General features: G+C 40.2%; 1 protein-coding gene across 1 annotated transcript in view; it reads left to right on the plus strand.

The window, feature by feature from the left end:
* Positions 1-23384, plus strand: part of LOC126184634 (F-box/LRR-repeat protein 5-like) — a 111778-nt gene that overhangs the window by 29047 nt on the left and 59347 nt on the right. The window contains exon 2 of the mRNA XM_049927107.1: positions 22055-22122. Within this exon, the coding sequence (XP_049783064.1) occupies positions 22055-22122 (68 nt within the window). The remainder of the gene's footprint in view (positions 1-22054; positions 22123-23384) is intronic.

The raw sequence follows: 23384 nt of genomic DNA on the forward strand, positions 1-23384 counted from the left end.
AATGAATGCTATAAAGAAAAGTACGTAGCTGCTGTAATACTTAACTTTAATCCATCATTGTGGTACATAGCTCTTGACGATACAAATGAGACTCTTTAAATACAAGCACTGTAAGGCTAATGGCGCCTTGCTAGGTCGTAGCCATGGACTTAGCTGAAGGCTATTCTAACTGTCTCTCGGCAAATGAGAGAAAGGCTTCGTCAGTGTAGTCGCTAGCAAAGTCGTCGTACAACTGGGGCGAGTGCTAGTACCTCTCTCTAGACCTGCCGTGTGGTGGCGCTCGGTCTGCAATTACCGACAGTGGCGACACGCGGGTCCGACATGTACTAATGGACCGCGGCCAATTTAAAGCTACCACCTAGCAAGTGTGGTGTCTGGCGGTGACACCACAGCTACCATCTTTTACTCTGACAGCTCTAAAACCAGGGATAAGACAGTCTGGTACACTGTTTGTTGCCAGGAATATGTAGTGTTTCTACAATGAAGCTGACAGTCATCAACTGAGACTTCTGCTTTATTAAACAGTCCTCCATTGATTGTGTTTTAATGTGTAGTGACTCAATGAGCAGTCTTCAGGCCATTGATTTTTGTTACTCGTCGCCGTGGGGTCTCTGCTATTCATAACCACCTTGCTGAACTCTGTCTTACTGACTGCTGGGATGTCTTTCTCCATATCTCAAGTCATTAGGGTATCTCAGGGAATGAACTGGCTGACCGTTAAGCTAGGAGAGTGATTTCAGATTCCCCCCATCTCAAGTTCACTTTTATGATCCCAGTTGCGGATTTTAGGGTGCAGATGTGCAAATATGACCTCTGTTCACTCTGAGGTGGATTGACATCTGGTTGACTACTGCCCCTCTCTAATAAACTATGCTCTATCAAGGAGACTACTGCTGCATGGCACTCTTCCTTCCATTCCTCCCAGAAAGAATCCACCATCATAGTTGCCTCTGCATTGGTCATAACGAGCCACACCCACATTGTAGTTGTGGAGCCTTACAGGCAGTAACTCATATCCTGGTGGCCCTCCATGCTGAGCATGACCCTTTGAATCCTTTGCCTCAAATATTGGCAGGTGATTGATGGATGGTTAAACTGGTTCTCCATTTTCTCTGTGAAAGTGGTTTTTATTTTTAGATATAAGGTTTTAAGCTACCTTCGGGGTGGGATGGGGTGGGGCGGTGTGGGTAGGGTTGGGGCATCTCCCGCTGGATGCTGGGTCTGGGGAACTCCGAACCCTGCCTCTTTGACCACCTCACTCTTTCATCCTTGAGTTACTCTGCTTTAACAGCTTTTATACACTGTTTGTCTCCTTTTGTGCCACACCCCTTTTCTATTTTAGAGGTAGCACTCTGTTGAGCAGTGGGTGCTCTTTCAGCACTTGGGCTACACTGTAGCAGGGGTTGAATGGCTGTGGGTGGGGTGACTCCAGTTGGATGCAAAGCCCTGAGGACTCCCACCTGCTGCCTTATCTATTCGTTTTGTTTTTATGATTGACGATTCAGCCAATTGTAGTTAATTTTTAGCCCCCTCACTTCTCTGTTGTGAATCTGCTGACTGGAAGACATTCTTTTTATCTGTAACTGTCTTCACCCTTCATTGGGCTGGTAGGAATTGTATGCAGGGTAGAGATTGGATGAGCTCTGGGAGACCCCTTGTATTTTCTGACCTACACTTCTTTCTTAGCTTTAGTATCAGTATTGCCTTCAATACCTCGGCCTTACAGCTTTTCTGTACTTTCATCATACTTCATCAACGTCATTAATTCCAGACAAATTTCCCCTGGATTAAGGGACAGTGGACCTTGCTGTTTAGTCCCTTAACCACCAACCAACCAACCACTAGGTCAAGAGGATATTAAAATCCAGGGCATTCCTCTCATATGTCAGCAACATTTCATCAAAATTAGGCAGATTGTAAGGAAACATTATGCTAAAAGTAATCTTTCAGCCACTTACAAACAGTTGTGTTCTTCTCAATTCAGTAAAGAATGACTTGGGATTGTGGTCAGAATCTGCACTATACCCAACCAGTGTGGCAAAGCCTACATTAATCAGACCACACATGCAGTATGTGAAGGTACTTTGAACATGATTACCCCACTTGTCTTTCATAGTCCTGTAAGTTGGCCATAGCTGAGCACTGTATCTCCACAGGCCGTTCTATGGATTATCCTACCATAGAAATTGTGACCTTGATGAGGTTCTTCTGGGATTCAATTTTTAAGGAATCTGAGGAAATTGTTTGGCACAAGGTCTTGTTGATTGTGACATTGAATTTCATCTGGATAAGGTGTGGGGCCCATTGTTTTCTTTAACATCATCAGAAAGAAAACATTTGTGCCTAGTGACATGTCAAGCAACAATTACTTTTATTAATTTGACATCTGAATTTTAACTCTGTGAGCCTGCATTGTGTGTGTGTGTGTGTGTGTGTGTGTGTGTGTGTGTGTGTGTGTGTGTGTGTGTGTGTGTGGGCGCGCGCATGTGTGTTTTTGTATAGAAACACACCTTTATGCATGTGCCCACATGATCCACATGCCGTAGATGGAGCAATATATGACAGAGGGTCCTCATCTAGTGGCTGCCTGTGCCAATGTGTCTCCTCCATAGAATACCTGGTAAATTGTCTGTTGTTCCCTTTTATGAATTATAAACCAGAAATAAGTCACTTTTGAGTGCAAGGACACATTGAATGATTTGTTGCCATATGTGTCTGAAGCCTGAAACAAAAATAGGATTGCTTTGTTTGCTAGGCAGCTTAAAGGTGTTGCATCACAGTTCTGTCTAATGAGTGGAGCCATATGGTGGTGCCTTACCACCTTGTGCAATTGCTTATTTGGATATTCAGAGAACCATTGGACTTTTTTAGTAACTACTCTCTGGTTATCACCTTGAAACATACACAGTTATGTGCTTCTGTTATGAAGCCTTGCTTCTAATTCATAGCGAATATTGCTTCTGAAATATTGATTCCAGAAATATGGTTCTAGCTTCTGGATTTCCTCTTCCTCAATCAATTTTTGCTCCCATACAAACACTCATCTAGTTTTGAAACATATTTGGGTTGTCAGGTTATGTCTTGTATTTAAAAATTATCTGCTAATCTGGATAGAGATACTTTTTTTCCGCTAAAGGAGAAATAGAAGTATCAGACCAAGCGTAAAGTCGTCTTTCTCTGATATTTAATTGATGGGAAAGAGCCATTGTAGTGACTAAATTGCAGACTGGCACAGCTGATTTCCAGAGGCTATTTGTGTAAAACAGCTGGTGAGCTTAAAGTCGATGCTTAGATTGTCTAGCAAAACCACTTCAGGCATTAACATTTCAACACAACAGTGGAAAAACTGTTTCCGAAATTCAGGTTTCATCTTCCAGAAATTTTTCCTCTTGTAAACAGAGCATTTGAGCACTTGCAAAAGCACTGCTATTATAATGTTGCAATAAGAAATCGTGTTACTCAAAAGCACATATGTGCTGTCAACAAAGCAAGACCAGCTGAATAAAGAAATACACAAAATGTGAATATTTACCAGGCCAAGTGAGGTACTTTGTTAGCATTATTATTCTTAAAGACAGCCAGTCATATGTATTCACAGCAACTTTGCATTTTCCAGTTCTAGCAGCAACAGCAGAATTACCATGTGTTGTAAGTGTAGGTTTTTCTTGCTACAGGAACGTCAGCTGTCAGCGGCATTTTAGGGCTCCCAACTGCAAATTGATAACATAGTTAGGCATTTATAACTCTCATATATAACTCTCATATAAAAAGGAACCACTTGTTTTGTTTGACATTATTGTATTTAATAAGAATTCTTCTTTTCTGAAAAACTACTCGAGCACCTTAAAATGCCTATAAATTTTGGGAGATACTCTTTTTCAAAGCAATGTGGTACGCAGCTGCGACATTTAGAAAAGGGGTGTCTTTTCGGGCCAATGTTATTTCCACATAATGCCAAGAGATCATTTTTCAGAAGACTAGCATTGACTGCTTTCAATGATATTATTGACTCCTCTTGGATTTGGACAACTTTCAAATTGATACGGGCATGTACAGGATGAAGTACACAAAAACTAAAAATAGATATTTTAGACATTATTGAACGTTTTTGTTTGTACTGAAAATTTTAGTTCTCCAACAAGCAGTCTCTTTACGCTTTCTGTCTCGCAGATATTAGCACTGGCTCCAAAAAGTTCATTAGTGGCAGCTGGATTTTTAATGAATAAAAATAGCCACAAAAGCTATAAAACTTAAACAGCAGGTGGTTATATTACCTGTGCTTGGTGAGAAGAAGGGATAAGTTCTTTTTGATGACATACAAATGACTTCAGCTTTCTTTGAGCCTTCCAAATTTAATCATGATTAAAAGGTTTTAAGTGGACTGTTGTGTTTATAATAATAAACTTTTGCAAATTCTGTACATCATAGTCAGATTGATGAATGTAAATATTATATATACTATGTATTAATTTACTCTTTCGTAATAAAAGATAACTCCCACAAACCATGGACATTACTGAGTCGGCATGGCCTGTGTGCCTCACCAGTATTGGGTAGGTGCAACCACAATGGAGGGTTATCTGTGTAGAGGGCAAACTAATCTGTGATTCCTGAAGAGGGGAAGGAGCCTTTTCAGTAGACGCAGGGATAGCAGTCCGAATAGTTGACTGATCTGACCGAATAAAATTAGCCAACATGGCCTCACTGTGCTGGTATTGCAAATCACTGAAACTTTTCCTGAGGTCATGCAGCCCTACTGTATGGTTAAATAATGATGACGTCCTCTCTGTTAAAATGAGTGCTGAAGGTAAAATAGTAACCCATTTGGATCTCCTGCTGGGGACTACTCAGGAGGATTTCATCATCAGAAAAAAACAAAGTAGCATTCTACAGTTTGGAGTATGAAGAGGAAGAGACCTGGGACACAGGAAGGTTTCAGATTGATTAATGGTTTGGCAGAGATAGGATCTGGATGAACTGAAAAAACCAGAGATTGTTGAGAGTTTGAGAACCCATTTAACAACTTGGGACTGAAAAATAGAGGAAAGAAATCAAAGATGTAAATGGGTAGCTTTGAGAAATGAAATAGTGAAGGCAGCAGTGGGTCATATAGGTAAACAGAAAAGACCTAGTAGAAATCCTTTTATGACACAGGAGATATTAAATTTAATATAAATGAATGGAGAAAATATAAAAAATGCAACAAATTAAGCAGAAAAAAGGAATACAGGTGTCTAAAAAAATGAAACTGACTGGAAATGTTGAATGGTGAAACAGGAATGGCCAAATTCATGGCTGCAGAAATACACAAGACTAGAGGAAAGATATATACCATGCATAGGAAAATTAGAGACCTTAGGAGATAATAGAAGCAGCATGGTGGACAGGTATGAGCACATTTTGTAAGAAATAAATAATTGATGTTGGAAGAACTAGGCATCTGAATCACTATCATTGTTTTGAGTTCCACTGTTGTCACACCCACTGATCTGCGACTCCCTACAAGAGGCTTAACAAGACAGCCCGTTCTACTTCCATCCAAATCACATTAATACTATGTTCTCAGGTTCTTTTTATTCACGAATAATTGTGTTGCTTTCCAATATAAAGGTTAATCAAAAGTGACTATGCATGGAACTTTTTTATCATATGCAGTTTTATTAAACTATAGCTATATTATTCCCATATAACATTCAGTATTATGATAAACATTGGCTGCTGCAAATAGTAGTGCATTATTCTCTCTCTTCCTGTGAAACACTTCTTCTTGCTGTTGCAACAGTCTTTTTCAAATTTCATAAATTCTGTGGATGAAGACCAAAAACCCAGATGATGGGGAACATCAATAATAATAACTTGAACTGAAGTTGCAATGTATTTGAACAGCTACACATATCTGCAATGGACATATTAAAGCTCATAGGTATATAGCCCCCATAGTACTTTGGCCAAATGCATGAATTTTAGTTGAAACATCTTACCCCACAAACATTTAGGAACAAAGCAACCTTAAGCTGCCAGGGAGGTAACCCATAGTCTTTTGTGTAGTGAGATCATCTGTTGATGGATATGTAACTTTCTTTGTCATTTCACATCATTCTTGAGTAGTCTCACGGCTGCCTCTACTCTGGATGTCTTTTGTAATTCAGGATTACAATCTTTTGAATTTACATGGTAAGATCTGATAATTTGATCAGCAGTCTCTCTTAATGTTACTATGTCAGCCTTTCCACTTTCACCAGATATTACAATGCTTGTACCATAATGTCCTTCAAGCTTTCTTTTCATATGTCTTCGATCATATGCTTTGCAGTCTCTTTATTCCATACACTCTTCCATTTTGTAAGATCCACAATTAGTAATTTTCCTTACTATTAGATTGAAGGTAAATACATGTCTTTAGGGCAACTACTTCTTGTTCTTCATTGATGAGTCGCCTTTGTTTCTGCCTCTTTCAGAACTGTTTTATATGTGCATGTGCGGTTGTAGACCATTCATCACAGTGTTTCTCACAACAGTTGTTTATGCTTTCAGCTAATACAGATGTTTGTACTTTAACTTGATGTGCTTTCATTTGTATTTTGAAGAAAAATCTACAATAGTTCCAGAAGACAAGCAGCCATTTGGGGTGAAAAATAGTTCTTCAGCTAAATGGACACTTTCAACTGCATTTATTACTTGTTGATTGTTGTTTATTCTGTATGCCAATTCTTTTCTTATCAGTGTGAGTTTTTTGGCATGCACATGCACTTTGTTTCCAGCACTTACAAAGACTTCACTTCCACTGAGTTTACTGGGTGCATTTATGCTGTCAGCACACTTCTGCATTAGAGTGACTGCATCTTGACCATCTTCGAAACTTATGCTTCCCCCACATCCCACAAATACTACTATATTGTCCAGCAGCAATCATTTTTAGTGAAGTTTACCTGAAAGAAGAAAATATTATTTACATTAAAATAATGCATTAGAAAACATTTGATCTTGCACTAAATAATGGAAACTCCAGGTTGGAATATCAACAATATAAGGAAAAGATAGGGTGCTACTCACCATAAAGATGACATGTTAAGTCGCAGATAGGCACAACAAAAAGACACTTGCACATCAGCTTTCAGACAAAGCCTTCTTCAGGAAAGGACACACATGCCCATTCATTCATATGAGCAAGCACACCTCACACACATGTAACTGCCATCTCCAGCAGATTGGGTCAGGATACAGCTCCCACATATAACATAGTTAAAAAGGAGAGGGGCGGGGAAAGTGAAAGACAGGTGGATACATTGGCAGAGGGCAGCACGCTAAAGAAGGTGGGAGACGAAAATAGGGAGGAGGTGATAAGACAAAGCAATTGGAAACTGTTGAGCGGAGGATTTGGGACTAGTAGGTTACCATAAGTTGAGGCCCGGATAATTCTGAGAGTGGAGAATGTGTTCTAAAGTTAAAAAAAGCTGGTAATAGAGGGAAGGATCCAGATGAAATGAAGCAGCCATTGAAATCAAGCATGTGAAATTCAGCTGCATGGTGTGGCACAGGTTGGTGTACTTTCCTCTTGGCCACAGTTTGGCAGTTGCTGTTGATCCTGGTGGACACCTGGTTGGCGGTCATAATAGTGAACAGTCACCATCAAACCGTGGCCAAGCGCAAAATAGGCCACTCTGTAGCACAACATGCAGCTGAACATCACCCTGCTTGATTTCAGTGACTGTTTCACTACCTCAGACATCTGGATCCTCCCCTCCACCAGCCACTTTTCTGGACTGCGCAGATGGGAGTTACCCTTACAACACATTCTCCGCTCCAGAAATCATCCTGCCCTCAACCTATGGTGACCTACTGTCCCCACACCATCCACTGGAGAGTTTCCACCGCCCCCCCCCCCATCCTGTCACCTCCCCCCTATTCTCTTCTCCCACCCTCTTTATGTGCCAACCTCTGCCAAAGTACCCGCCTGTCTTTTCCCTCCCCGTTTTCCTCCACTATCCCCACCTCCCTTCCCCACAGCCTCCCAATGCTGCACCTGTTGGCAGCCTAATCCCTGTACGTGGTGCCAGACAGCACTCTTCTTTCCCCCATCCATACCCTGCTATCCATTCCCCACCCCCTCCAGATAGCTAATTTCGGTCTACGTGACAGTAGCATTTCGATCCAAGCTGCTGGAGATGGCAGTCAGGTGTGCATCAGGTGTGCTTGCTTTTGTGAATGACCCCCCCCCCCCCAACCCCCTATTGTGGAGGGATTGTCAAGTACCAGCACAGCAGTAGCCCCGTGACCACACAGGGATCACACTGTTTGTGTCTGAGCTGGAAGCACCTCATTTATGCCGATGAGTATATGCCTGTCGTGACTGGGGCAGGGGGTCTCCAACTAGCGGATTACTGGCCAGGTAGCCATTACTGAGGCTGAGTGCCACACATGAGGAGAGGCGCCATTCGGAGCGAGTGGAGTCATGGTGGATGAGCTGCATATGAAGCTCTCTGCTGCTTGTGGTCATGGAGCTCCAGCAGTCTGAGGAGGAAAGTAGGAATAAGCGAAAAGCAGAGATACTCCCCTCAATACCTGTTTTGTACAAGGATAGATGGGAATTCTTTTTTGGACACAAAGCCGTCATTCTTTGTAGAGAATACAGAGAACAAATTTGGGGAAGTTACAGCCATCTCCAAAATGAAGAGTGGGTCAATTTCGATTAAAACAGCATCCCCTGCCCAGTCAGGGGCGTTGTTTCCTTGTGACAAACTGGGTAACATTCAAGTTACTGTCACTCCCCATAATAGTCTAAACATGGTTCGAGGCATCATTTTCCCTAATGACCTCTTCTTGCATTCTGTCGATGAGCTACGTGCCAACTTCGAGTGACGCAGTGTACACTTTGCCCATAGTGTTCATAGGGGACCAATGAACAGTAGGGTTGCTACTGGGGCCTTCATCTTTGCCTTTGTGGGTGATTCAATGCCTGAAAAGGTCAAGGTGATGGTATACTGACGTGACGTGAAACCATATGTGCCCCCTCCCCCACCCCTCCACCCCTCTATGCAGTGTTTCGTGTGTATGAAATTCAGGCACGTCTTCACATTGCGATGCCAGCACAGTCTGTAGGTATTGTAAATGACAGTTGCATACGAACATTGAACATTCCTTCTCCCTCTCTTGTCCCCCCGCCCCCGTCTGTGTCGAGAGCACCATTTACCCTGCTCACCAGACTGCACCATCTGGCAGAGAGAGAAAAAAAAAACTGGAATATAAGCCTCTGGATGGACTAACATACCAAGAGGCCCAGAAAAAGTATAAATGTCTACATCCTAAATGCATGAGAATGTTTTATGCTAGAGCTATGATGATGTCACCCTCTCTGCTAATGGTACTGTCATCCATTATGCCTCCTACAGCGAGCCCTCAGGGCTGCTCAAATGTGCCTGCCCCCTGATGGTTGGTGGCTCTCCTTCTGCTGCTTCCCTCACACCCACTTTGGGAGCAATGGCTCGCCACCCACTGAAAACGCTGATCCCCATACCCCAGCAGAGTCCCTCGAGGACACTCCCCTAGTAGGTTTTGCCAGTCTCCAACCGGATACCAACCAGTGGCTGAAGGAGTGATCCTCAGTCCTTGAAACTAATTACAGGAAGCCGTCCCAGTCATACAGATTCTCTAAGCAGAACAAAGACAAAAAGAAATCTTCCAAGATGGACCCCATGCTACCGGGTCCCACATGTTCTGCTTCAGTGGCCAAGGCGATAATCTCAGCGGTCTCTTAGGCTCCAGATGATGCCACACAATTGTCTCAGAAACTGTGTGTGTTGATACAATCCACTCTCATCCGGTGGCAGCAGGTGACCCTGGGACATAACCTGCCCCCGTGGTCCCTTCACACCCTCAAAGTATACCAACAGCATGATTCTCCAGTGAAATTGTAGTGGTTTTTTCCACCATCTGGCTGAGCTACATGGTCCCCTGTGCTTCGTGTGTTCTGGACTCTGTAAATAGCGAACTTGTGCCTCTTTATACAACTTTGGAGGCTGTGGCTGTTTGGATAAGGATCAACCCAAATGAAGTGGTCCAATAAAAATTAAATTGGTTGCTTGACCATTTTTAAATATTTTACTTTTTTATATGTGATTACCCTATAATTCAGAAGTTCAAAACTGTTTTTTAAAAAAAATTGCCTTTCACTTTTACTGAATGGCAGCCATTTTCATTTGTAAGCACGCGACGGTGTTTCAGTTTAGAGACTTTAGCAAAAATATGACTATCTCTGCACTGTGTTAAGTTAAATCATTGCAATTGACATGATTGTTTTCAGAAAAGTGTCCTCTACAACATTGTCTATTACACAAAATACCCTAAATTAAAAAATAACTAGTCAAAATGACCTCCAAAGTTTGTTATCCAAATTTTCAGAAATCCACTGTTTGGACCCAAAAATAACAAACAAGGAGTGATTTATGAGTGTCAATTTTTTTCCTATAGTTAGACATCGTACACTACGAGCCACATGTAGAGCGAGATCACTGAAATTAACATTTATATTATTTTGACATACTTAAAATAAATATTTTCAATTAACATCCTTCGAGATGCGACTGTTCCTAAACCTGTTGGTGAATGTTTTATTCCTTCAGACAGCTTCTGTGATATAGAATAAGACCTCCCAGTTGCTGTGGTAAGTTCAAGCACTAGAAGTTTCCTTAAAACATTTTTCATTGGTATCCAAACTTTGTCACTAGTAGATTTCTTGAATGATGTTCTTGGGCCAGCAGGGTGGTAAAAATGCACAAAAACATCATTGTTTTCCAAACTTATTCGTTCAACCTCTGCAAGCCACCACTGTCCATCATACACACATGCCACTATGTCATTCAACGTTAAAGACAGAGATGTAATTTTACTGACACAATGATCCTCATAAATTTCAGTTTCTGATGTTACATAGCATCGAACTAAGTTTTCTGCAGTGCCAAGGAAATTGTGGAAATGCCTTGTTCCTTCTATTGCTATACAGTTTTCAAATCTGGTTTGAAGTGTTGTTTTCATATGCAGAGCCAGTTCTTCTTTCTTGATCAGAAAATAGGTAATGCCTTTAATATTATCCTTGCAAAATATATACATGTTCTGTACTGTGAGAATTTGGTCTGTGGTTGGCCTTTGTAGGCTGTCTTTACTTAAATCACGTTTTGTTGTACCGCCTACTCCATCACATGCATTTTTACCATGGTAAGATGCGAAAAAAGTGCCATTCAGCCTCCAACCCATTGGTCTACTTTGTGGTTGCACAGATTTGAAAAATTCTTTGTTCTTATATTGACTAGGCTACCACTTCTATCTGAAAAGTATATCAGCTTCTCAACCTTGGGAAAATTTTCTGTTATGTAATTTATTACATACTTCTGAAACCCACGTACAGCCAAAGTGTTGTGCTCGAAGTAGTCACTTAGAATGCAAATTGAAGAATGGCAAACTTTATCTTTCTCATTTTTAAAGTAAAGAATGAATGGATGCACTATTGCCTCGTCATTGACCCAGTGGTACCCTTGTATTGCATCCTGAATCACAAATGTAAAATTTTCTGCAAAATCATTTTAGAATCATAGTGGTGACTCTTGAGTTTTTATAAGTTATCAATTAAAGATTCCAAGTAATCTTCTTGGGATTTAACCAATGTTATCATTTCTGCCCTATCAGTTGTGACCCACTGTTTGAAAGTAATACTGTCTGGCATTTCCTCATCATATTAGTGAAACAATTCAATAATGGTTTCCTTACCAGGGCATTTATTACACAAACTCATCATGCAGTCACAACTGTTAATGTCACAGGCCATTAAATCTTGTAACTCTTTGTAGTTAAGATAACAGAGTTTTACACCTGCAGTCATCAGTTTGACATTTTGATGATATAAACAAACACATATGGAGTGTGTCGCTGAGCATTCAGCCAAAATACACCACTTAGGGCAGAGGTCACAAAATATTGACCTTCCAATTTTGCATTCAGGATGGGAATTTTTGAAAGCCACATAAAGTTCATTTAAATTTGATAGCACCAGTTATTTCTGCTTCGTTACTTTAACTCCATTTAAAACAACTCTTTTGCTATCTTTGCAACCTAGCCACATTCTACTGTTTTCATCATCTTCAAAAAACTGCTGAATCTTTTTGTTTCTTCACTTATACCTGCTCCTTTCTTCTTTCGCAAAACTGGAAGCATGCCTTGCTCTTTCACTAAGTTTTGGGTTAGTTTAACCAAACTATGAGAAATGTTGAATTCATGAACTATTTTTTTCTCTTGACCATGAGTCAGGGAGCAAACTTAAAATTTTAAAGTTTTTCTCTTTAGATGTCACTGAACATTTAATTTTTAATTTCTCTATTTAGCTCAAATATTCAGCGTCAGATGATGTTGGTATAGGTATTCGTTTTCTTTAGTAATAATGTTGGTATCTGTATTATTAAAGCATGATTCCACGTCTTTTCTAATTTTGTCTGAAATTTGTTGTACCTTATTTTCCATAGCTGCTTTTCTTTTTCTGGTACATTTTTTTAAGCAGGGGATACGTCTAACTTAGTACAAACAAAGTCCAATATGCTAGCAGCTTCCTCATTAGGAATATAAATGTCATTAACCCTTTAACTGCTCTGGACATGTTAATGCGCGCACCTTTGTACCTGTCCCTGTGTGCTCTGAACGTGTTTATGCACACCACCAGTCCTTCTACCTGGTACTCTGAATGTGTCTACGAGGAGACACATTCAGAGCACACAGGGACAGGTACAAAGGTGCACGTGTTAACATGTCCAAAGCAGTTAAAGGGTTAACAGGGTTACGTGATTCTGGTTCTGGTTTCACAAAAAATTATTTTGAGTAACAATTTGGGCACAGGGAATTTCCAGGAATCACATTACGTTTCACTTGGGAAGCTGTTTCACTCTCACATAACAAGGACAAATATTAAAGTTTTATTTCCCTCAAACCTTTAGTAATAGGCTTTTTATGAACTTTCATCTATGTGATTACTCTGCTATTCACAATAAAGTGCCTGGCAGAGGGTTCAATGAACCACCTTCATGCTGTCTCTCTACTGTTCCACTCTCGAACAGTGTGCGGGAAAAACGAGTACTTAAATTTTTCCGTGAGAGCGCTGATTTCTTTTATTTTATCGGGATGATCATTTCTCCCTAGGTAGGTGGGTGCCAACAGAATGTTTTCGCAATCGGAGGAGAATACTGATGATTGAAATTTCATGAGAAGATCCCGTCGCAATGAAAAATGCCTTTGTTTTAATGAGTGCCACTCCAATTCACGTATCATATCTGTGACACTATCTCCCCTATTTTACGATAATACCAAATGAGCTGCCCTTCATTGTACTTTTTTGATGTTATCCGTCAGTCCCACCTGATACGGATCCCACACCGCACAGCAGTACTCCAGAATAGGGCGGACAAGCGTAGTGTAAGCTGTCTCTTTAGTAGACCTGTTGCACCTTCTAAGTCTTCTGCCAGTGAATCGTAGTCTTTGGTTTGCTCTACCCACAGTATTATCTATGTGATCGTTCAAATTTAGGTTATTTGTAATTGCAATCCTTAAGTATTTAGTTGAATTTACAGCCCTCAGATTTGTGTGACTTATCATGTAATCGAAATTTAGCTGATTTCTTTTAGTACTCATGTGAATAACTTCGTACTTTTCTTTATTCAGGGTCAATTGCTACTTTTCACACCATACTGGTATCTTAGCTAAATCATTTTGCAAGTCGTTTTGATCATCTGATAACTTTACAAGACGGTAAACGACAGCATCATCTGCAAACAATCTAAGGTGGCTACTCAGATTGTCTCCTATGTCGTTAATATAGACCAGGAGCAATAGAAGGCCTATAACACTTCCTTGGGGAATGCCGGATATGACTTCTGTTTTACTCAATGACTTTCCATCTATTACTACGAACTGTGACCTTTCTGACAGGAAATCACGAATCCAGTCGCACAATTGAGGGGATACTCCGTAGGCACACAGTTTGATTAGAAGATGCTTGTGAGGAACGGTGTCGAAAGCCTTCCGGAAATCTAAAAATATGGAATCAATTTGACATCCCCAGTTGATAGCACTTATTACTTCATGAGTATAAAGAGCTAGTGTGTTTCACAAGAATGATATTTTCTGAATCTGTGCTGACTATATGTTAATAAATCGTTTTCTTCGCGGTACTTCATAATGTTCCAATACAGTATATGTTCTAAAACCCTACTGCAAATCGACGTTAGTGATATAGGCCTGTAATTAAGCAGATTACTCCTACTTCCCTTTTTTGGGTATTGGTGTGACTTGAGCCATTTTCCAGTCTTTAGGTACATATATTTCTGTGAGCAAGGGGTTGTACATAATTGATAAATATGGAGCTGTTTTATCAGCATACTCAGAGAGGAACCTGACTGGTATACAATCTGGATGGGAGGCCTTGCCTTTATTAAGTGATTTAAGCCGCGTTGTTACACCGAGGGTATCTACTTCTACGTTTCTCATCTTGGCAGTTGTTCTTGATTGGAATTCAGGAATATGTATTTCGTCTTCTTTGGTGAAGGAGTTTCGGAAAACTGTGTTTAATAACTCTGCTTTAGTGGCACTGTAATCAGTGACTTCACCGTTGTTATCGTGCAGTGAAGGTATTGATTGTGTCTTGCCACTGGTGTGCTTTATGTATGACCAGAATCTCTTTGGGTTTTCTGCCAGATTTCCAGACAGAATTTCATTGTGGAAATTATTAAAAGCATGTCGCATTGAAGTAAAACTTTGCCAATCTTGGGGATTTTGCGTTCTTTTAAATTTGATATGCTTTTTTCATTGCTTCTGCAACAACGATCTGACCCGTTTTGTGTACCTGGGGGATCAGTAAAATCACTTACTAATTTATGTGGTCTATACCTCTCAATTGCTGTTGATACTATCTCTCTGAAAACATTCCACAACTTTTCTACACTCACATGATCAAATCGGAAGGAGTGAAGACTGTCTCTTAAAAAGACGTTAAGAGCATTTTTATCAGCTATTTTTTAAATAGATATACTTCGCATTTCTTTTTGATGGTTGTAGGTGTTACGGTATTCAGCCTAACAGCAACTGCCTTGTGGTTGCTAATCCCTGTATTTGTCACAACACTCACTATTTGTCCAGGATTATTTGTTGCTAAAAGGTCAAGTATGCTTTCGCAACCATTTACGCTTCGAGTGGGCTCATGAACTAATTGTTCAAAATAATTTTCTGAGAAAGCATTCAGTAAGATTTCGGATGATGTTTTATGCCTGCCGCTGGCTTTAAATGTATAATTTTTCCAGCATATCGAGGATAGATTGATGTCACCACTGACCGTAATTGTATGAGTGGGGTACGTATTTGAAATGAGACTCAAATTTTCTTTGAACTGTTCAACAACTATGTCTTCTGAGTCGGGGGTTGGTAAAACGATCCAATTAATAGTTTAGTCAGATTGTCAGGTATAACCTCTAACCATACTATTTCACATGAACCCTCTACTTCAATTTTGCTACAAGGCAAACTACCCCTGACAGCAATAAATACTCCACTACCAACTGTATTTAATCTATCCTTTCTGAACACTGTTAGATTGTTTGAAAAAATTTTGGCTGAACTTATTTCCGGCTTTAGCCAGCTCTCTGTACCTACAACTATTTGAGCTTCAGTGCTTCCTATCAGGGCTTGGAGTTCTGGTTCTTTCCCAACACACCACTTTCTTCCAAAATTGTGGTTGTACTTCAGAATATATTTCTTCTCATGATACTCGCACACTGATGTTACAGAAGAACTTACTCGAAATTTAAACAAAGTTTGTCCAACTTCATCAAAGTAATTGACATTTTTCAAGTTTTTTGAAACTGAACGATAAACTGTTTTGTGGCACACTTCACTTGCTATCTGTCCAACAGAGCACTGTTCATCCATGTTATTGCATTCCAGTTAATCTCACAAAATTAATTACAAATTACACACAGAACAAAGCACATAACACATTCTACACTCTCGATGAAGTATGTACATCCACTCTAACAGAGGTTTCAGAACAGACTGGCTACAGCAATGCCACACCCTGCAATAATTTACTTCTTTATTGACAATAAACCTAAATATAAATGGGCATTTTTATTACCATAGAACAAAAGCGAAAGCTCCTATTGTTTAGTATTGCATCATTAAAAATAAATAAACCAAATGAATTAACTAAATATATGTCACAATTAAATTTTATTACAAAGAAACAATAAACAATTTAAACAGGCAACAGCCATAAGATCAGTTGTAGAGTAATGTAAATTATTTCCTCATTTTCAAAAATTCATATATTTGTTCACAGTCAGGTATCAGTGTTGAAGTTTTTACAGCATGTCGCTATCATATAGATGTACAAACTGGAAAAAAAACATTTTTATATGTGGTCGCACCTAAGATAACTAACCCAAAACTTAACAAAAAATGAAAACTTTCAAATTTCAAAAATTCATAAAAAAATTAAGGAAACATTTGTAAGTGTTCTTGCTCTATATGAGGCTAGTAGTGTATGATATCTAACTATAGAAAAAAATAGACTCTCATGAATCACTCCTTGTTTGTTATTTTTGGGCCTAAAAAGTGGATTTTTGAAAATTTGGATACCAAACTTTGGAGGTCATTTTGACCAGTTATTTTTGAATTTAGGGTATTTTGTGTAATAGACAATGTTGTAGAGGACACTTTTCTAAAAACAATCATGTCAATTGCAATGTTGTAACTTAACCCAGTGCAGAGATATTCAAATTTTCACTAATGTCTACAGACTGAAAAATCGTCGCGTGCTTACAGATAAAAATGGCCGCCATCCAGTAAAGGTGCAAGATAGATTGTTGTAAAAAAACTGTTTTGAATTTCTCAAATACAGGGCAATCACGTATAAAAAAAATTAAAATATTTAAAAATGGTCAAGCAACCATCACTGGACCACTTCATATGGATTGACTGATAAGGGCATTTCAGCATTTTACCATCTCTAATGTTTTATCTCCTTCCTGATGATGGAATGCCTCAGACTGTATTGTCTGCATTTGTTTCTCAGCTCCCCCACCTTTCCTAATCGTGGGTGACTTCAGTGCCTGAACTATGATCACTGGCCACAGTAAAAACATCAAAAACTTACTGCAGATCTTGACCTCTGTCTCTTGAATACTGGTGCCCCCACACACTTCCAGTGTGGCACATAGAACTTACTCAGCCATTGATCTTTCTATTTGCAGCCCTGCTCTTCCACTAGAGGGTCTATGATGACCTGTGTGTTAGTGACCACTTCTTGATCTTCCTGTCCCTCCCCCTGTGTCACCCCACTGGGTGTCCACACAGGTAGGCTCTCCACAGTGCTGACTAGAATGCTTTCACCTCCACTGTTGTTCTTAGCTCCGTGCTACATGGAGGCATTGACATGGCTGTCCAGAGTGCAACAGCAGCCATTCTATTGCCAGCTGATTTCACAATCCATTATTCTTCGTTGGAAGATAGTATATTGGTGGACCTCAGAAATCACTGAGGCCAATAGAGATTGCAGGCGGGCTCTCAAACACGATAAGCAGCATCCTTTGATGGGGCACCTCATTGCCCTTAAATGGCTCTGTGCCTACTTCCCACTTAATAAAATGATGGAAGAAGAATGCTGGGTATGGTATATTTCAACCATTGGACCATGTACACCTCCTACACAGGTTTGGGCAAAGATCAGATGCTTCTACGGATGCCAGTCCTCTGCAGGTCACCTGTTATTTCCTTGAATGGTGGTTTTGTCACTGTTGCCAAACATTTTGCTCTTCATCATGCTCGAGTCTCTGCATCTGAGAACTATCAACGTGCCTTTCATGTCCTTAAACAGCGGGTGTAATGATTGCACATACCTTTCACCTTGAGCCCTATAATGCTACATTCAGTGAGTGACAATATCTCAGTGCCCTGGACCTTTGCTCTGATACAGCCACAGAACCAGACCATGTTCACAACCAATTGTTCAAACACCATTAATGGACTGTCAGTATCAACTGCTTACCATCTTCAACTGTATCTGGAGCAAGGATGAGTTCCCGTCTCAGTGTCGAGAAAGCATCATCGTACAGGTACTGAAACTGGTTAAGTATTCCCTAGAGGTAAACAGCTATTGCCGAATCAGCCTCACCAGTGTTCCCTGTAAGTTACTTGAACACATGGTGAACCTACAGCTGTGTTGGCTCCTTGAGTCTTGGGGCCATCTGACCCCATCCCAGGGTGGATTTAACCATGGCTGTTCCTCTACTGGAAATTTGGTTTGCCTGGAGTCTGCCATCATGACAGCTTTTGACAAACATGAACACCTTATTGCTGTCTTCTTTGTCCTACAAAAGGATTATGAAATCACATGGTGACACCACATCCTCACTACCTTACATGAATGGGGTCTCTGGAGCCCATGCCCAATTTTTGTCCAGAACTACTCATCGCACTGTACATTCTGGGTTCAAGTTGGTGCTTTCCACAGTACCCCCTTATTGAAGAAATGGGCTCCCATCTTCCTTGTATGCTGACAATTTTTGCTTTTACTATTGCTCTTCTAGTGTGGCTGTTGCTGAATGCCGACTGCAGGGCACCATTCAAAGGGCATGATTGTGGGTTGTCACCCACAGCTGTAAGTTTTCAGCCACCAAGACTCGTGTCATGCACTTCTGTTGGCATTGTACTGCTCATCCACAACCAGTACTTCATCTCTACAACCACTTACTCAATGTGATGGAGACTTATCACTTATGGGTTCCAGTCTTTGATGTCTGGCTAATTTGGCTTCCCCATCTTCGCCATTTTAAGGAAAGGTGCTGACTACACCTTAATACACTTTGCTGTCTCAGTAACAGCAGCTGGGGTGCAGACTACACTACCCTTCTGCAACTTTACAAAGCCCTGATCCTGCCCCACCTTGATTACGGGAGTCTGGAATATAGTTTATCGTTTTCCCCAGCATTGCAGGTACTGAACCTGATACATCATTGAACTAGCCCTGTGAACATACTATTCGCTGAACCAACAGCAACTCAATTATGCTGTACACATTCACAGCTCCCCTTAGCATCTGAACCACCATGTACTTTTTTCTGGTAGGGAGATCTACCTTCCACAACAGAGACGCAGAACTGAGGTCACAATTTGAGCCTGGCTACAGTGTCTGCTCCGAACTCCAACTTCTGCCACTGTTGCCCCTTGTCAGGGAGCAATAGTGTGAATCCCCATGGCGAGTATCCTGACCTTGGATCTGTCTTGATTTATCCTTTAGATTGAAAGAATCAGTTGATCGCATGGTTTTTTCCTACCTGTTCCTGGCTTTCCTCGATGCTTTTCTGTGTTCAGAAGTGGTGTGTATTGAGGGCTCAATGGTTGGTAGCTCAATGGTTGATAGACAATCAAGTTTTGCATACACAGATGCAAGGTGCAGTGAACTGCACTCCCTGCTGAATGGATGCAGTATCTTCACTGCTGAATTGGTGGCCATCAGACAAAACCTTAGCCATGCTCAGTCTTGCACCGGCAAGATGTTTTTAACCTGCAGCGACTTCCTGAGCAGTCTTCAGGCTATAGATCAGTCCTACCCTCATCACCCATTAGTTTCACAACTATCTGGGACCTTCTTTCTGACCTCCATCAAGCTGGATGGCCAGTTGTATTTGTGTGGATCTGTGGATATGTTGGTATCGCAGGGAATGAACATGCTTACCACTTGGAGCAAAGTTGGCCATAAATTCAACTAAATAACTAGGAATTACATTTACGAACAACTTAAATGGGAAGGAAAAAAAAATGTTGTGGGGAAGGCTAACCAAAGACTGTGTTTTATTGGCAGGACACTTAGAAAATGTAACAGATCTACTAAGGAGACTGCCTACACTACGCGTGTCCGTCCTCTTTTAGAATACTGCTGTGTGATGTGGGATCCTTACCAGATAGGATTGACAGAGTACATCAAAAAAGTTCAAAGGAGGGCAGCACGTTTTGTACTGTCATAAAACATGGAAGAAAGTGTCACTGAAATGTTCCAGGATTTGGGCTGCACATCATTAAAGAAAGGCATTTTTCGTTGTGACGAAATCTTTTCACAAAATTCCAATTACCAACTTTGTCCTCCAAATGTGAAAAGATTTTGTTGACACTGACCTACAGAGGGAGAAACGATCACCACGATAAAATAAGGGAAATCAGAGCTTGTACGTTAGGATATTGGTGTTCGTTCTTTCTGCATGCTATACGAGATTGGAATAATAGAGAATTGTGAAGGTGGTTCGATGAACCCTCTGCCAGGCACTTAAATGTGATTTGCAGAGTATCCGTGTAGATGTACAAGGATGCCAATTTTGGGAATGGGGGATCCCAGAACTGGACCTCCGGTAGACTCTACGCCATCAATTGTTGGAGGCTTGGAACTCCGAATGGCCCATCCTGGACTTCACAAACAAGCTGAGGGCAATAAAGGAGACCCTTACTGTGTGCAGTCTTGCCTTTGCACTTCATGCAGGGAATCCACTCTTCTTTGTCAGCTACGCTTTAGCCACAGTTGCTGACCCATGGCCGCTCTCTCTCTCTCTCTCTCTCTCTCTCTCTCTCTCTCTCTCTCTCTGGCATGAGGACCCACCTTACTGCCATTGTGGTGCCTGCCTGACGGTGGCCCACATCCTACTAGACTGTTCAAGTTTGGCTTCTCTTCAGCGATATCTTAAAACTTTCTGACACACTACATCTGGTGGTAGCAGACGACGCCAAAGCAATTGACGTGGTTTTACAATTTACTCTCGAAGGTGGTTTCTACTTGTCTCTGTGAGGTGGGGGACATTTGGCCTCATTAACTGCCTGAGGCATTGGAGGGGCACCCATCACTTGCTCTGGCCCAGGGGAACCCGTAACATCCCTTGCTCAGCAGTCTGGTGTGGTTTCTACCCTTCCCAACCTTTTATTCTCCTTATCTTATTATATTTTCCATTTTCGATGTTTTGTCTTTCCCTAAATTGTATCACCTTATCTGGGCTGCTCATTTTATTGGTGGAATGAAGGGCAAGGTAGTGCTGGTTGGATGCAGATAGTACATCTCCTACATCATACTGTGCCTCTAGGATGTCCAACTGCATTCTGAGCAGAGCAGCTCACTCACCTCACTCCCTCTTCACTCCTTTCCTACTGCTCCTTGTTTTTATCTCTATTGTGCCTTGTTTACAATTAGGCTTCCAAGGATTTGCTTTTTGTATTCTATGTCTGAGGCTAATTCCTAGTTTGATACATGTAGGATGAAGAGACCGATGACTTCGCAGTTTGGTCCCTTTAACTCAGACCTACCTACCAACCAACCAACCTTTTCCGCCCCCTCCAGATTGCTGCTTCTGTTCAACATGGCAGTTGCATTAGGGTCCAAGCTTCCAGAGATGGTGGTCACGTGTGTGTGAGGTGTGAATGAACCTACATGTTTTTTTTTTTTTTTTTTTTTCACAAAGGCTTTGGCTGAAAGCTAATGTGTGTCTTTTCGTTGTGGTTGTCTGCAAGTCAACTTGTCATCTTTACAGTGAGCAGCAATCTATATTTCCTTACATTGTTAATTTTATACTAACCAATAAAATAATTTTGAAAAATGAACATCATTTGGAATTCCATTTTTAGGTGTTTTCTATGGTCCAGTTTTGACTGATTTTTGGATATGTTAAAAAGTAATATTTATTGAGTTGAATACCATTTCAGCCACTTGTGAAGCAATTTTAACCAAGTCGAATCATAAATTTACTAGACTACAAGAATAAGCCAATAATTCTCTTTTTTTAATGAACTGTGACACATTTTCTGGTGTACATAACCAAATTTGTCTGAAGTATTTGTGTGGGCACCCAAATTTCATATCCTATAATCATTTAGAAATATCAGAGCCCCAACTGAGTGGGTATAGTAGATGCAGGGGAAAAAAAAACATTTTATAAATTTTTACATACTTCATGATAGTGTAAATAGCATTTAATATCCAATTTCTCTCTTACAGGCTGACTGCTGAGAAGCGTTACAACATTGCAAAAATAGAAAATGAAACAGATGAAGATAGTATTGTTGGTAAGTACTTATGGTTATTTGAGCTCATTTTGTCATTAACATGTGGGTTTTGTGCAAGACATTGTTTACTCTTTTGGTCAGAGTAGCAAGGCAACTCTCCAAACAATTTACAGTTTAACTTATCTAATTTTTTTATTTTATTTTAAATTGAAAAATGCCCTAAACTTGAATGTGGTTAAACAGAACTGATCATCTGACTGGGAATGTGAGTGTTATTCAAAAAGTTTTAACAGTGATTAGTTTCTGCTCTACCGTACCACATCGAAGAAAGATAGTACACCTACAACCAATTTTATTTATATGTTCATCCATGGACTAATGTATGGATGTTGTTCAGATGTATGTATAAATTTATGGGAAACCATTTCAAGGATATGGGACATACAAATATGTGCATAAAAGTAGAAACAAAATAATACAAGGTCATGGAACTCCTAGTAACGCAACTTATATCTACAAATATGTTTACAGTATTATAAATGCATAGTTTGTTTTCTATAGGGTTTCACTTTTGTCATCCATAAGCAGCAAATTCTTATATACACTGCAATAAATCAGTGAAAATTTTACATCATGCAACAGCTGTCAGTTAGGTATGCAAACATAATAAAAAGTTTAGGGGTATAAGACAGTATTTTCAGTTTTGCCTTAATATCAACATTATCAGAAAATGTTTATTGATGTACATAGTCAATAACCAACTGAAAACATTGATAGAGTAGAATTTTTTTTTTAAAAAAATTCTGCTTTGAATTTGTTTTTGTGTTCTAGTTTTCTGCTGTAAAGTTTAGTACCAAAATGGCTCACATGCATTTGTGTGTTCATTCTTTTTGTTCATTGAGTTTGGTGTGCTCTACTATTTTGGGTATTGTAGCTGTGGAGGTTTGTCTGAAAACTTCCTAAGTGTACCCTAACATGAAACACATTTGTATAAATATGATGATGGTACTGTTAGCATCTTAAGCTTTTTGAATAAGTGTTTGCAGTGGGTCTGTGAATGACAGCATAGTATTATTCAGCTAGCCTTCTTGAGGGGGAAAAAAAAAATAAATAAAAAAATTATTATTGGGCAACAAGTGGTGGAACCGCAAAGTATTACTCCATATATTGCAAGAGACTGAAAATAGCCGAAATATGCTCTCCTGGCACTCTCCAAGGTACAAATGTTTACACGAATTCTAAGAGCAAAACCAACTGAATTGAGTTTCCATGCGTGTTTTATTACATAGTCATTAAATTTTAAGTTTTCATTGACATGAATC

The sequence above is a fragment of the Schistocerca cancellata genome, chromosome 4 (genome assembly GCF_023864275.1).
Source record: "Schistocerca cancellata isolate TAMUIC-IGC-003103 chromosome 4, iqSchCanc2.1, whole genome shotgun sequence".
Taxonomy (NCBI): Eukaryota; Metazoa; Arthropoda; class Insecta; order Orthoptera; family Acrididae; genus Schistocerca; species Schistocerca cancellata.